Source organism: Mollisia scopiformis (assembly GCF_001500285.1).
Source record: "Mollisia scopiformis unplaced genomic scaffold LY89scaffold_6, whole genome shotgun sequence".
Classification (NCBI taxonomy): domain Eukaryota; kingdom Fungi; phylum Ascomycota; class Leotiomycetes; order Helotiales; family Mollisiaceae; genus Mollisia; species Mollisia scopiformis.
The window spans coordinates 8,776-22,245 of NW_017263586.1; the positions used below are offsets into that span (position 1 = coordinate 8,776).

General features: G+C 49.0%; 6 protein-coding genes across 6 annotated transcripts; 4 read left to right on the forward strand and 2 right to left on the reverse strand.

The window, feature by feature from the left end:
- Window positions 1-207: 207 nt before the first annotated feature.
- LY89DRAFT_730288 (succinyl-CoA ligase alpha-chain) lies at window positions 208-2,914 on the reverse strand (the record flags this gene model as incomplete). Its single annotated transcript, XM_018219458.1, has 11 exons — window positions 208-294; window positions 345-1,091; window positions 1,202-1,589; window positions 1,640-1,856; window positions 1,911-2,076; window positions 2,125-2,149; window positions 2,304-2,332; window positions 2,387-2,476; window positions 2,530-2,643; window positions 2,694-2,701; window positions 2,755-2,914. The coding sequence occupies 11 exons, from the start codon at window positions 2,912-2,914 to the stop codon at window positions 208-210; spliced, it is 2,031 nt and encodes a 676-aa protein (XP_018074585.1).
- Window positions 2,915-3,471: 557 nt separating this feature from the next.
- On the forward strand, window positions 3,472-4,026 carry LY89DRAFT_730289 (uncharacterized protein; the record flags this gene model as incomplete). Its single annotated transcript, XM_018219459.1, has 2 exons — window positions 3,472-3,487; window positions 3,539-4,026. 2 exons carry the CDS (start codon window positions 3,472-3,474, stop codon window positions 4,024-4,026), a joined length of 504 nt encoding a protein of 167 aa, XP_018074586.1.
- A 36-nt stretch (window positions 4,027-4,062) lies between these two features.
- Window positions 4,063-5,236, reverse strand: LY89DRAFT_682003 (ubiquitin-like protein). The gene is made up of 3 exons (XM_018214416.1): window positions 4,974-5,236; window positions 4,627-4,914; window positions 4,063-4,541 (listed from the first exon to the last, which is right to left on the reverse strand). Exons 2-3 carry the CDS (start codon window positions 4,867-4,869, stop codon window positions 4,479-4,481), a joined length of 306 nt encoding a protein of 101 aa, XP_018074587.1. The 5' UTR covers window positions 4,870-4,914; window positions 4,974-5,236; the 3' UTR covers window positions 4,063-4,478.
- An 11-nt stretch (window positions 5,237-5,247) lies between these two features.
- On the forward strand, window positions 5,248-6,119 carry LY89DRAFT_639558 (DUF1903-domain-containing protein). Its single transcript, XM_018211628.1, has 5 exons — window positions 5,248-5,296; window positions 5,343-5,390; window positions 5,456-5,468; window positions 5,596-5,653; window positions 5,706-6,119. The coding sequence occupies exons 1-5, from the start codon at window positions 5,294-5,296 to the stop codon at window positions 5,839-5,841; spliced, it is 258 nt and encodes an 85-aa protein (XP_018074588.1). The 5' UTR covers window positions 5,248-5,293; the 3' UTR covers window positions 5,842-6,119.
- Window positions 6,120-6,266: 147 nt separating this feature from the next.
- LY89DRAFT_682004 (uncharacterized protein) lies at window positions 6,267-9,995 on the forward strand. Its single transcript, XM_018214417.1, has 7 exons — window positions 6,267-6,395; window positions 6,450-6,485; window positions 6,538-6,634; window positions 6,703-8,796; window positions 8,843-9,128; window positions 9,181-9,299; window positions 9,359-9,995. The coding sequence occupies exons 1-7, from the start codon at window positions 6,327-6,329 to the stop codon at window positions 9,718-9,720; spliced, it is 3,063 nt and encodes a 1,020-aa protein (XP_018074589.1). The 5' UTR covers window positions 6,267-6,326; the 3' UTR covers window positions 9,721-9,995.
- An 81-nt stretch (window positions 9,996-10,076) lies between these two features.
- LY89DRAFT_639563 (uncharacterized protein) lies at window positions 10,077-13,353 on the forward strand (the record flags this gene model as incomplete). The annotated part of the gene is made up of 2 exons (XM_018211629.1): window positions 10,077-12,306; window positions 12,652-13,353. The coding sequence occupies exons 1-2, from the start codon at window positions 10,216-10,218 to the stop codon at window positions 13,351-13,353; spliced, it is 2,793 nt and encodes a 930-aa protein (XP_018074590.1). The 5' UTR covers window positions 10,077-10,215.
- Between the last annotated feature and the right edge of the window lie 117 nt (window positions 13,354-13,470).

The following is a 13,470-nucleotide window of genomic DNA, read 5'->3' on the forward strand; positions in this document are numbered from 1 at the left end:
TGGTCACACTCCTCATTTGGGAATGCCTTGCACAGCACCAGTAAATGTCCGGCTAGTAAATCGAGCCTGGTCGGGTCACAGACCGTGGGACAAAGTGCAAGATACGCAAAGCTATAAAAGATCGTTCTGTACAGCAGGTGCACTCCAGCAAAGTTGCGGAAGATGATAAGGTAGGGATATGTATAGAGGGCCATATGTGCTTCATGGCTATCCCTGATTCGCTAATTCGATAGTCTTGGCGGCCGCTTCTTCGAAGTCATCGAAAGCATGCAATGGTAATCCACTATTAGCAATCTGTGTAATATCTTAGCTTCAGTCTGCTATATAGCAAGAAGAACACCTACGATCTTTTGACCTTCCTCTTCGTTCGTTCCACGAATCCTAACAACGACTGGAAGTCTCATCTCAAGCTCTTTGAAAGCTAGCAGGATCCCATTGGCAATCATGTCACCTAGGGTCAAGCCTCCAAAGATGTTCACAAATATGACTTTCACCCTCGGATCTTGCAAGATCACCTGGAAACTCTTCTTGACCGTCTCACTTGTAGCTTTGCCCCCTGTATCTAGAAAGTTCGCAGCCTTACCACCAGCATCTGCCAATGCATCGACAGTGTTCATCGCAAGCCCAGCTCCATTGACCAGGGTTCCTATATTCCCATCCCCAGCAAGCTTGATGTATACAATGCCATCTTTCTCAGCCTCTACTTCTTGAGGATCTTCATCCTTGATTCTGCGCAGAGCATGAACGTCTTGCTGTCGTTTAGTACTTCGAAAAGCTGCATCGTCAAAACCAAAATTCGCCCCGACTACTTTGAGCTCGCCTAAACGTTCCACGAACATTGTCTCTAGTTGGAATGCCTCCTTCTTCATGTAGAGGTCAATCAAAGCATCGATGAGCTTCGGCAGGGAGTCCTTCGACGATTCACCAAGTTGCAGATGCTGAGCGATTGCAGCAACTCGAATCGGATCAAGACCTTTTCTATAATCAAACGGAAATTTTTTGACCTCGATGTGCGGTTGGTCGGGGTCAGTTGCTGGTGAAGCAATAACGCAGGGCGAAAGATTTGCTCGGTCGACAGCGACGCCTAACATCTAATTACCGATTGAGATTAACATGAGTCCCAATAGTCTTTGGTATGAGGTGGCCAAGCCTGGCAAGGAAAGACAATAAGAACGAGGATGATATGATACTATTAACTTACACGTTTTCGACCTCTCCCAGAATAGACGGATGCGTTGATACCCCGCTCTCGAAGGAGGTCCAGGGCTTGATCCTCATGAATATATAGGTTTCGACGTTGCTCGGCATGGGACCATCGGATTGTATTCTGGAGTTGTACTCTTCGCAATGTGTGAATGCCTCTTCGTTGAGAGACCCCTGGTCCACTACTAGCCCGTCCCGAGCTTCCAAGCAAGGATTTCATGGAGTCTCCCAGCTTAGATGGGTGGTTGACCATGATTACCCCAGCATCCTGCAGGTGCTTGATCTTTCTTGGGGCATCGGACTCCCCTGGTAAGGTAAAAGCACCTGCGTGACCCATGACCCTTCCAGGCGCAGCATGAACACCAGCAATCAGAGCCGAGATAGGCCTGTTCAAAGTCAGTCGCAGTCAAAATTATTGCCTATGATCCTTTTGTACTTGGGATTTGGTGTTCGCTTTCTGTACTCTCGAATCCATTCCGCAGCATCAAGCTCTGCCTCACCACCAATCTCCCCAATGAGGATGATACCCTCTGTGTCATCATCGTGTTCGAAGATTTTCAGAGCATCTACGAAATTGGTTCCAGCAAGGACATCACCTCCCATCCCAATGCAGAGACTCTGTCCAAGCCCAGAACGAGTGGTTGATGCAACAGCTAAGTTAATTTGCGCTCAGCGGTCTGGATCAATGATACTCGGCAATCCCTTACCTTCATAGCTCAATGTGCCAGACTTTGCAATGATGCCAATTCGACCAGGCATGAAACAAGGTAGGGGTTGAAATCCAATCCGACATTTTCCAATTGCTGATATAATGCCGGGAGCATTTGCACCAACGAATCTTGACTTCGATTGGGTCTTTAACATTGAATGTATCTAGAATGGTTACTAGGCATCTCTAGAAATGGAAAACTGATGTATTACTCGCATGATATCGTGGATTGGTATGCTTGAAAGCCCGTTACTTAGCAAATTGGCAGACAAGTGCAAGAAAAATTAGGCTTAGCGATTAGGTTGAGTACAAGTTTAGGAACATGAATACTGGTAATAGAGTCGACTGTCCAGAAAGCTAGCAAGGAGAGAAAAGTCTGGGGAACACTCACTGTTCAGCAACTGCGATGACAAGCGGAACCTAATAGTAAAAGAGTTAACTTTGCAATGAGCAAAGATGGATGCACGGCCTCACCTCAGCCTCAATGGCTTCTTCTATGGCCGCGGGAGCCTGGTGGGCTGCTACGTAAATCCCCGTTGCGTCTGGTCTCAGCTTCTCCATCGCCTACAGTTGTTTTCTGTTAACAATCGGCCATGAACAACGAGAGGCATCATTACCTCACGGACAGTGGACAGCACAGGAAGTCCTAGATGCTCGCCATTCTTTCCAGGAGTGACCCCTCCTACAATATTGGTACCCCATGCTATTGATTCCTTTGCATTTGCAGTTGCCTGGCAACGACTCAACACGTATATTATACTACCATGGAACGGGATCTCACTTGACGTCCTAGTCACTCTGTCAGCTGCTTGTCCGTGATGTGCTTGTTTACTGTGATGTACCTGTGAAACCTTGAAATATCACCCGCGTATGCGTCCCGATCTTCAGATTCGCTACAGTATCGGCATACGAGAGTCGACGTGAAGAAGTGCTGAAACGGACATGTTTTCGAGACCACGTGCTACCCCGCAGAACGCGAGTGCCTCCCTGCCATGAAGCCATGATTGGTCTCAGTTGTAGTACAAAGTCAATCACCCTAGCTCGACAATGCTCGAAGCACCCTGGAGAGAATGGTTTATTATATATCTATCTGTTCACGGAAGAGATCAGGTTCAGACAGGTCGTTGACCATATCTTAGTCTAGACAGCTAGTCTATATCCGAGGCTGCTCCAAGTAATTCCCGGCAGCGGCACGGTTTTGCCCTTTCTCCACAAAACATGTGTGACTTTGTGGGGTTTGGGAGGAAATATTGCTAAATGTGAATACGTCAAATGGCCTCGTCTTCACCGACGTTGACGCGAGACGTGGAAAGCCTAGAATTGTGCCGTACGAATTTGAACCCATCTGACTGACGGGGTTTAGATCTAGGATCTTGGATCGCAAGTGGCCAGGAACACAAGGTTCACCCCCCCGCACCGTGCCCGCACAACCTGGCGATCAATTGTCTGTCCTTTCAAGGTCCATTGAGAAGCACGAGCAGACGATTGCAATCCCTTGCCCGAGCGCATCTCTCCAAGAAAGACTCGATAGACTCATTAACATTCCAAGCCGCACCACTATGGCAGAAGCAAAAGGTAAGTCTCTCTGCCTCGGTTGTCGTAAGTGCGATTCTGACTCGGAAGTAGCACTCGAAACGTCTTTGAAAACTTTGTCTCTGAATCCGCAAGCCTCGAAATCTGCTGCTTCGTTCAGAAAGAAACAGCCTGTCTCGGAATCATGGGAGGATGAGGAGCTCGAGGACTCTGGACATGATACGGACCGGCCTCTGTCCCCACAGCAATCAGCAGATTATCCCTCCGCACCTCCCCCAACTCCAATATCTCCATCTACCTCTTTTGCCCGGGAGTCGTTCGTTAGTCCCTACGGAATCGGTACAGATGGTTCTCCAGAGGCGAGAACCGAACGAGCGAGACCAGAGAAGACAGACGCGGTGGCAAAGCGAATGATTGCTGGGGCTTTAGGTGTCAGGGCTCCCAAGAAGACGGAAGAACAGAAGGCCTATGATAGAGCCATCAAGGAGAAGGAGACCAAGAGACGCAATATGGAGAAAGAAGCTGCTGCGAAAGCTAAAGAAGAGGCCGAACGCGCCAAAGCGGCTGTATGGGAAGATTGAGAAGTGTTGAAAAGGAGTGCATGGCTTGGCGAATAGGTATCTAGTTCTTGCATTGTCATGGTGTTGGATATTGTATATATGTGTATATGTGTGTACTCAAAGAGGCAAGGAAGTGATTTCGGGCTGGGGAATGTATACTCTCACCCAGAGCCGCGAGCATAGTGATTTTTTTTTTGATTGCTTTGAGATTGTCTTCGTTCACCGTGAACAGGCATACCTTGCCTCGGACTATGGCAGATCAAGGTAGACTTGATTGTCAAGCACTAGAAATCAGCCAACCCGTCTCCCCAAAGCCAGCATGCCACGATAAGAGACTCCTTGCACGCCTGAAAATGAAATAGCCACCATGAAGTCACCCGTACCATATCGAGATGCAAACACTCCCGTCTTCGACCATGTCTAGCTGCTTCTCAATGCCGCAGATATGTGTCCTCCTGCCCTGGTCGAAATATCTAGTTCGCGCCACCGATCTGCTCTTGATGTACTTCGAGTGTGTCTCCGTCTTGCATGTCAAGCTAGTAGAAACGTCAGATAAGCTTGGCAAATATTGCCCATCTCATCGTAGGATGAAGGTCGCGGAAAGGGAGGTATAATGCTTACAGTGTCTGGACTATCGGTTGGTTGAACACGGCTGCCATCGAAGAGGAATCGGACCGACGTAGGAGCCTTGCCTTGTCTCTCACAGAACGCGTCCATGAGCTTCTTCAGGGCCGTAGTACGCTTGATCTTGAAGAAGACCTCATTGTTGTTGTCCGTAACCTTGATGTTGAGATGTTCGCTTTGGCCAGCACCTTCGGGCTTCTCGGGCGCACCTGGGCTTCCGTTATCGTCTGATCCAGACATGTTGACAGTGACGTGGATTGTAGAATCGAACAGTTGTGCGTGAGGCTATCGCGCTGGTCAGTGATGAGCTCTGTGTATAAAGAAATCTTTGAAGCGGGGCTTACTGCAATGAACTGGATTATCAACGCCGAATGAACCGTGGTTTGCGTGTTGTAAGGAAGACTGGAGATGTTGTGGAGAAGAAGTTGTTGGTGGGGGAAGAAGAACTTTGTAGAGCGGTTCACGCTTAGCGCTAACCCCCTCGACTTCACGTCGGGATGTAAAACTTTTAGGCACGATCGCTTTCCAGGAGGCTTCAATTGCTACTGGCTGTTGCGTTTTGTCACCAAGAAGATACAAATCTGATAAGAGATACCGAGATACCCTTTCTTACCACCTCATCTATCAGCTGAACAAAGGTGAGCGCTTTATTCGTTGTTCGACCATGGTGCGCTTCCTTTTCCTCTCGCGGATATAGGCTTACAATCAATCAGGGCCAAAAGGATGATTTAGCAACAGATCCTCAGTGTCATGCTCGAGCGGTGCGTCTTATGCAAACAAGCACTCAGTCATTATGTGTTGACTAACAATATTTGTTTTACTCCAGTGTGCCATTCAAAGTTCGTGTCATTCTCATTGTTTTGCCACTTGTGACGAATCTTGAAATAGCCTTGTGGCCTTGTCCTGGGACATTCAAGCCAGACAAAAGTTTCCGGGGAGAATGAGGCTGAGGCTAACCACAGACAGCTTGCTTAGCCAAGAATTCATACAACGAAGGCGCCTGCCGGTCCGAGATCGACGCCCTGTACTTATTTGATAGGAGTATACATGAAGCAAAAGAGCTAACTGAGCATTAGGTATGATTGTTGCAACGCTTTCTACTCCAATAATGGCGATGATGCAAAATCTGTCAGTTGTCCAAAAGCTAGCCTACTGCGCTTGAAAATGAGGCAGAGGATGGATGAGAATCGGGAGACTGGGTCGAGAAGCTAGGTCATGGCGGAGCACGTTAGATGTACACTCATGGCATCGAGCTAAATAAGATGCAAGGGAATTCGAAGTTTCCAGACTGATGCTATCGTCCAAACAATATGCGTGTGCGTGTGAGACTCCAAGTTAACTGCCCATCATCAGCCCAAAAGGTCAGGGAACTGTAACAGGAAGGATCGAATTTTCTCTGGGCGATCATGAGCGCGCAAGAGACCCTAAGGGCCTGAATAAGTAATGATGGTTACTCCAGAGGAGACTTATTCCGAGACTCTAAGTAGAAGGCCTTTGACATTATGTTTGGAGAGAATAGAAAAAATCTCGCGAACTCGAACTTTTATGCTTCCGCAAAATACGCTAAGCTTAAATCTACGCTAGCCTCTTTCAGACAGCTCCACTTCAACTTCTTGAAGATATAGTCGCGTTGAAGGAGAAGATCCAAAACGAACAACGACACTTCTTCCACACTGCAGTCGCCATCATCTATCATCATGGCGCCGATGATGACACGTAGTAACGCGCTCGTCTCTCTTTCAGATGACCTACCTCCTCCTCCCCAGGTAAAGACCTATCATGATTTACTGATGGGAAGCAGAAACTGACCTCTTCTACAGCAGAGATTTCGTGAAGCCAGCTGGCAGTTTGTAGCAGTCAGTGTTCATCTCCTGGGATGTTCCCACTTTGACTGACAATTTTGCGCAGCCTCAATCTCGATCCGATCGTGAGCTATCTGAAGAACCACCTTCATCCTATGATGAGGATGCAGACGTCGGTTCTAGAGCAGAAGAAGAAGATTATGGTCAGCGTACTCCAAGATTGTTCTTGGATCAAGTTTCTCTAGAACATGGACTGACATATTGCTCGCAGATTATGAAAACCAACCTCCCCTGACTAGTCCAGATGACCACGAAGACATTCTCCATCCCCTGCGTGAAGCTGCAAACAGAGTCGGAAGAGAGGTAGAGCGATTCGCAGAAGTCTTAGATGCCTACAATCCTAAGAGAACGATCATAGATGATGAACGACGGGAGATGATGTTCGACTTGATCGAACTTTATCACGGTGTTGCAAAGGACACTGTGCAGCGACTGGAAAAGAGTCATGCGACGGAGATACGAAAGGTTGCGCGCCAATCGAGGAAGAAGGTATCCAGCTTTGCGGCCCCCACTACCGATGACAAGATGGACGTCGAGGATTCCGAACAAGGCTCCCCGTACTCTCAGCAACAGACGAGCCTGACAGATCTGGAGCGTTGGAAACAGGAAGAACAGACTTGGGATCTCTTGCGTCGCCTTGTTCAACTCAGATTCCCATCGCCTGACTCTGTAGCCACAACTGCTGGACACAAACGGGTCCATCAGTACTCCACGCAACGTGATATTTGGGAGCATTTTCTCGAGACAGATAAGCTCGCTCTAGAGAGAAAAACTGTTCTGCAATGGTTGGAAGCAACGGCCGAGAATAATCGTGAGGATATTACGGAACTGGTGAAAGATCTTCAACAGAATGCTGATCGAGGAGAAATTACTGCTCACGGGTGGATTCATACCAAGGCAGCAATCAAGAAACAGAAGATTCACAACTCCTCTTCCGGCCCACTCGACCCAACATCGGCACCAAGAGATCTCTTCAATCTTGCTGGGACAGAACCTCTAGTCACACAACTAGACCCCGATGCCACAACCCGCCAGCGGCGTCGACTAGAAATCCAGGATGAGCATTTCGAACGGTCCATTTGGCTAGCATGCTACGAGATGCTACGCCGCGGATGGGACTCGAGACGTATTCGAGAGACTTGCGAGGAGTACACAGAGATTTGGAGAGCCATTAGCATGTCAGGCTTCCCAGATCAAACCTCACAAAACGAAGATATCTCTGGCAACGCAGACGCGACTGCCCTTTGGCGACGAATGTGTTTCACTCTTGCCCATAATGGAGGGGGCGATGACTACGAGCGAGCAGTCTACGGTATTCTGAGCGGCGACATCTCTAGCGTAGAGCCTGTCTGTGATTCATGGGACGATTTCGTCTTTGCTCACTACAATGCGCTACTTAGGGCACAGTTCGATAGCTACCTGGAGCAAGTTCAACCTCGGAACAACAAGCCTGTTGGTTCGTCACACACTGGCGTGTTTGATGCAGTGCAGTTCTACGGCGACCCTCTCAGTGCTGGGAAACGACTTGTCAGCCATCTTCAAACTCATCCTCGAACCTCGGAGGAAACGGTACAGCCTATGAAGATGCTTCAAGGAGTTCTGATTGCCAACGACTTTTCGAATTTTATCTATCAGCAAGGCCTCGCTTTGTCAAAATTTGCTAATGCTAAGGGGGTATCAAGTCTCATACCACCGAACAGAAATCAGCCCGAGAATGAGGATTTCACCAAATACATTGCCTTGGATGACCATGACAGTTTGAGAGTGCTCACTCATGTTTTGCTTATATTCATGGGACTGGGTCTTGACCTTGGTGGCGTCTTTCGTGAAACCGAGGTGGAAAATGTCATTGTGGCGTATATAAGCTTCCTTCGACTTGCCGGCAAAGAAGAACTAATTCCCTTATACTCATCTCAATTGTCTGGGCAACGAAGATACGCTATTCTGTGCCGAAATCTAATCGATGTTACCGACCACGAACAACGCGTCACACAGATCAAGTTGATGAGAGAACTAGGCCTTGATGTGCAAGAGTTTGTTGGCTTGCAAGCGCGATTCTTGTTGAGCGACTACGAGGATACCGTCTCTTCATTTCCTGCGTCTGGTAACTTCAAGCTGTTTGACGATTCCCCTGTGCCCAAAGGAACTCATCGAAGAGTTCGCAAGGACTTCTTTGGTGAGGATCCTGATAAAATTGACAGGGTCGATATGCTCTTGATAAGAAGCTTAGAATGGTATCTCTTGGTAGATGGGCTCTGGAAGCAGACCTTTACTGTCGGGACCATGTTATATCTGCGTTTCTTCAGTAAGTGTCCATCATTAGTAATTGTGTCGCCGCTAAAATTGTGTAGAGCACATGCATCTGAATGCGGCACGAAAGCTTGCAGTGAGGGTTTCAGCTGCCATGATTTGTCAGATCAAGACTCGAGCAATTCTGGGAGACAGCTATGATTTCGAGTCGCTGGAATTAGGCGATGATGAGGATCTGACAGAGGTGCTCGATGGTTCAGCTGATCAGAAAAGGCTGCTACGCAAGCATCTACTTGATGAAGCCAAGAATTACAGAGAACTAGAGAACCTCATAGAATGTCTGGATAATATCGAGACAGTTGCGAGTATGGAATGTCTGATCAACGAGTAAGCGCCAACTCTGTTCCTTCCGCAAATCCTCCACTAACACCTCATCCAGACAAAGTGATGTCAACACTTGGCAGAAGAGCTGGAGACAGCAGCTGGCAGCAGCACTCAAACCAACCAAGTTTACCGTGCAACCGCTCCTCAAGGGCTGGCTGACAACTTTTCAAAATGGCATGTTTCCATTTCCATCCCACTACGTCCTATACGTCCTATACTAACAGGCTTGCCAGAAAATCTCGCAGCTGACTTGAGACGTCTCCGCGAGGCATACCTTCCAGAGACTCTTCTAGCTTACATCACCACATTGCAATTTGCAGGCCAGCATCTCAGCCGTGATTTCTTGTTAGAGTGCATGGATTTTGCTACTATGGTCGCCGATGAGGACTCTGATCTGCTAAGTGTGTTCATGAGTACAGGACAGATGCAAGAACTCGTCGAGACTCTTGCTTTCTCTAGCAAGAACCTGCTCTTAGCAACCTCACAAAAGCCAGGATCATCGAAGAGTAAGAAGTTGAGGATGAAGGGATGGACGCATGACTTGTGGAGCGTAAAGAAAGAAGATCTGAATGAGCGTGGCATCGCAGAACACTAAGCAGGAGGTGAGCTTGAGCTTGTATTGTATCTCAGAGGGAATGTACTCGTAGGGGATTCTGAAAATGCCAATAATCATCTGCGCTGGGTGCGCACGAACTTGCAGCGATCCGAGCTTGTGTGATAGTGATTTTGTGTGCCTAGCACGGTATATAGAACAATACGGCTGCGCCACCACACCTGCTCGCGATGAACAACTTGGACGAGTCAAAGCGACTGGACGGTATGTTGGATATGTGGGCATGACACGGGATAGGAGCACAAGGAGCACAATTGACGGCAGTGGAAGTGCCTTCGGAGCCATTCAAAGACACTTTCGCTCAGGCAAATGGTTCAATATTGTTATTTATAGAGTTTCTCGCCTGTGATTCGTTGCTCGTTAAAGCGCTCCTGGTGGTTGAACGAGCCTTGTAGACTAGCCCCAGCCATCCATCACGTCGAGGACCTTCTAGGACAATGCCATGGCGATAACCTCGAAATTCTATCAGATGCGATTATGGCAACAGCCCCTGTGGGCCACGCAGCTGTAGCGGGCCAGAGCTTGAACCAATTCCGACTCATACAGTTTGGAGGTCTGTCAAACGCGACGACGGCTGATGCTCGCTCGCCAGCACCTATTCCAGACGCATCAGAACAGATGGCGCAAGCTCGCCCTCCCTCAGGCCAGAACCAGGAGCGCATACCTTCTGCCGCGACTTCGAGGACGAAACCTCTCGATCACAATCCCACTCATTCTCCTAGCGGCCTTGGTGGTGCCCTCGACCTGGTCGAGCTGACATCAAATCCAACAGTCGAGGGTATTCTCGGCCCAAACAAAGACGGCAGAGTGAGGAATCCAGTACCTAGTAAGCTGAAAGGGAAAACAGATAACAACTCTGGAGCCTTCGGCGTCATGAGCATGGGGATGAGTCCGGGGAAGAAGAACGAGGGTCAAGGCAAGGATGCCGCCGCTGAACGTGATGCCGCTGCCAGACGGACGAGCGAGAATACTGCCTCCCGAGCAAAAGCAGCGCAATCTGAGAAGTATGTACCTCCAAAGAAGAGAGGTTTGGAGGCGAGCTTGGACGGCCCATCTACGAGTCGCGGGTCACCATTTTCGAGAGACGATCACAAGCAGCGTGGCAGACCTTTAGCACCTGACGAAACGAAGATTGAGCAAGCTCGACTCCTCACCCTATTACGAAGTATAAATCCAGTGACCGTGGTTGATCAAATCTGCAAAGCCGTCGCGTACTTTGGAGGAATACCTGGCGCTCCACCTCCAGAGGATGGTATTTTCCCCGAAAGCGCGAACACCAGAGAAACTGGCGCGTTATTTATCGGCTGGTTAGCAGAGATTTTTCCAGATGTCACAGCTCGAAGTCCCGAGATACCAAGAGACGTGATGCCGGGCGCTGGAAAGAAGAAGGGCAAGCAGACCAAGGGCAATAGAATTTCAGTGGAAGGAGACGCTTCTCACGAGCCTCCTAATTCGAGGAATGGCTATGGATTTGGTCCAGCTGTGTCTGCACCGGCTTGGGGCTTACCGCCATCTCTTGGACTGGTAAATACACCGCAAATGACGCCAATTCCATTACCGGAAACTAGGATCATTCCCAATAACGGTCCAAGTCAGAACAAACAACCAGAACAGCAGAGCCCTGCTACGCCTATCAAACAGCAGTTGGAGGAACACAACGATGGAAATACATCCACGAATAAGAGGAGGCGAGGCAGGCCAAAGGGCTCTAGGAACAAAGGTCGAGGTGAAGGAGGATCGGAAGGTTTTGAGCCGAATGCTCCAGTTGCAGGGCAGACACAGGGTCAGCAAGGTTCCGAGTCTCCTCAAGCACAAGCAGCTGTCAATAAGCCCACCCATTCAAAAACGAGTGTTCCTGCAGCTGCCCTGCCAGCTTTCACTCCCGTCGCAAACAACCAAGCAACGACCTCAAAGCCACATCAAACCCTTCAATACTCAGAGCAGTCCTGGCCAAACAATTTCCAGCAGAACCAGACTACAAACCCTACGAATCTGCCTCAAGTGGACGAACTTAGTCCTGAAGAAAAGGCTGTCATTGAGGCCTTCAGACATCATGGACCTGAAGCTGCAAATGCTGTGCCATCTCCTATTACAACTTCGAAGCCTCCACCTGAGGCTGGTCAGAAGCGTAAGCGTGCGCCTCCGAAACCCAAACCAGCGCCTACCTCGGTGCCAGCATTCCAACCTGAAAAGTCTCAATCAGCCCAGAAAGTTGGGAGCTTGGGAAATGTCCCCTCTGGGAATGAGAGTCCTCTGACTGTCGCTAAGGAGGGGCTTCAATGGGCTGCAGTAGAACCAACACCACAAGCAGCTCCTCCACCAGCCAAACGTCCTCGGCAAAGAAAGCCAAAAGCCCCTAGCACAAATGATCCACCATCACGCAATCAAACTGCGTCTATCGTCAATAGTGCTACTCCCCCGATACCCCCAAGTACAATCCCCGACTCTCAAGCCACGGCTTCTCAGCAGAGTATCCCCCCAAGTCGACCACCAGCAGAAGGTCTCGAGGCGCACTATGAGAGGTTTGTCAGTCTTCAGCAACAGCAAAATGGTCGAAGTACCCCGTCTGTATCACAACAACAAATTCGCCAACAATCAAAGCCATCATCAGCCGTTCCACCGCAGCAAACCACTACTCAATTGCAACAGCATCAAATGCAGCACCAAAAGTCGCAGCAAAATCACCAGCAGAATGCCCAGCAAAGCGTCCAGCAAAATACCCAGCAGAATGCTCAACCAAACGTTCAAAGCGTTCAGCAAAGCGTCCAACAGAATGCCCAGCAGAATGTGCAACGAGAAGAACAGAAGATGGTGCAGGCAACATCACGGCCATCATCAACGACATTTTATAATCAACGTAATCAAGTTTCGGCTAATTACAGCCAGCAATACCCATCTCACCAGCCATCGCAGCTGTATGGTTCCCACCAAGCATCGCCTCAGATGAGCAACAACAGTTACCGAAGCTCCAGTACACACACCCTAGCTCAAGCGTCACCTCAGTTTTCCCAAGCAGAGAATACGTATCGAACCGCCAGCCCCCATACCCTTGCTCAACCCTCGCCGTCTTTCTCGCAAAGTGATACGACATTCAGGAACACCAATACTCAAAACATCACGCAGCCATCACCATCGTATTCTCAAGCCGAAAATCCTTACCGAACCCCGAGTACACATTCCATGGCCCAACCAACACCCTCTTATACAACGACACGCTCCCATCCGCAAACCCAACCTTCTCATCAAAACCATTACAGCCATTTCTCAGACTCGACCTACATTGATCTCCCGACTCTAGAATCTCTTGGCCATGCCGGAAGTAGCAACAGCCAAAGCGTGGGTCTTGCTACGGGCAATTACGGTCAAGGGATGAGCGTTGGACTCGGTACTCCCGCTCGATCATCCGCAAGCAGTAACACTTTGTACGGCAGCAGCTCAGGTCTGAATAGTGCTTTTGATGCGAACACCAATGATCTTCTGAGAGGAGTCTCGCGATCAACAACACATACTAACTCCGCATATGGGACGTCACCATCAGGCCTGGGGAATGCGTTTGATACGGGTCCGACTGAGAATGAGATGAGAGAGCGTCTGCTTCGAGGATTCCGGAGGTGATTGATAAGATACCCCCTTGTTACAATTAAATGATGATCTATGAAAGGAAGAAAGGATGGATGGCGTTATCGTGTACTTTTGAACTCTTCATACCTTGATAAATATAATCGAATGCGA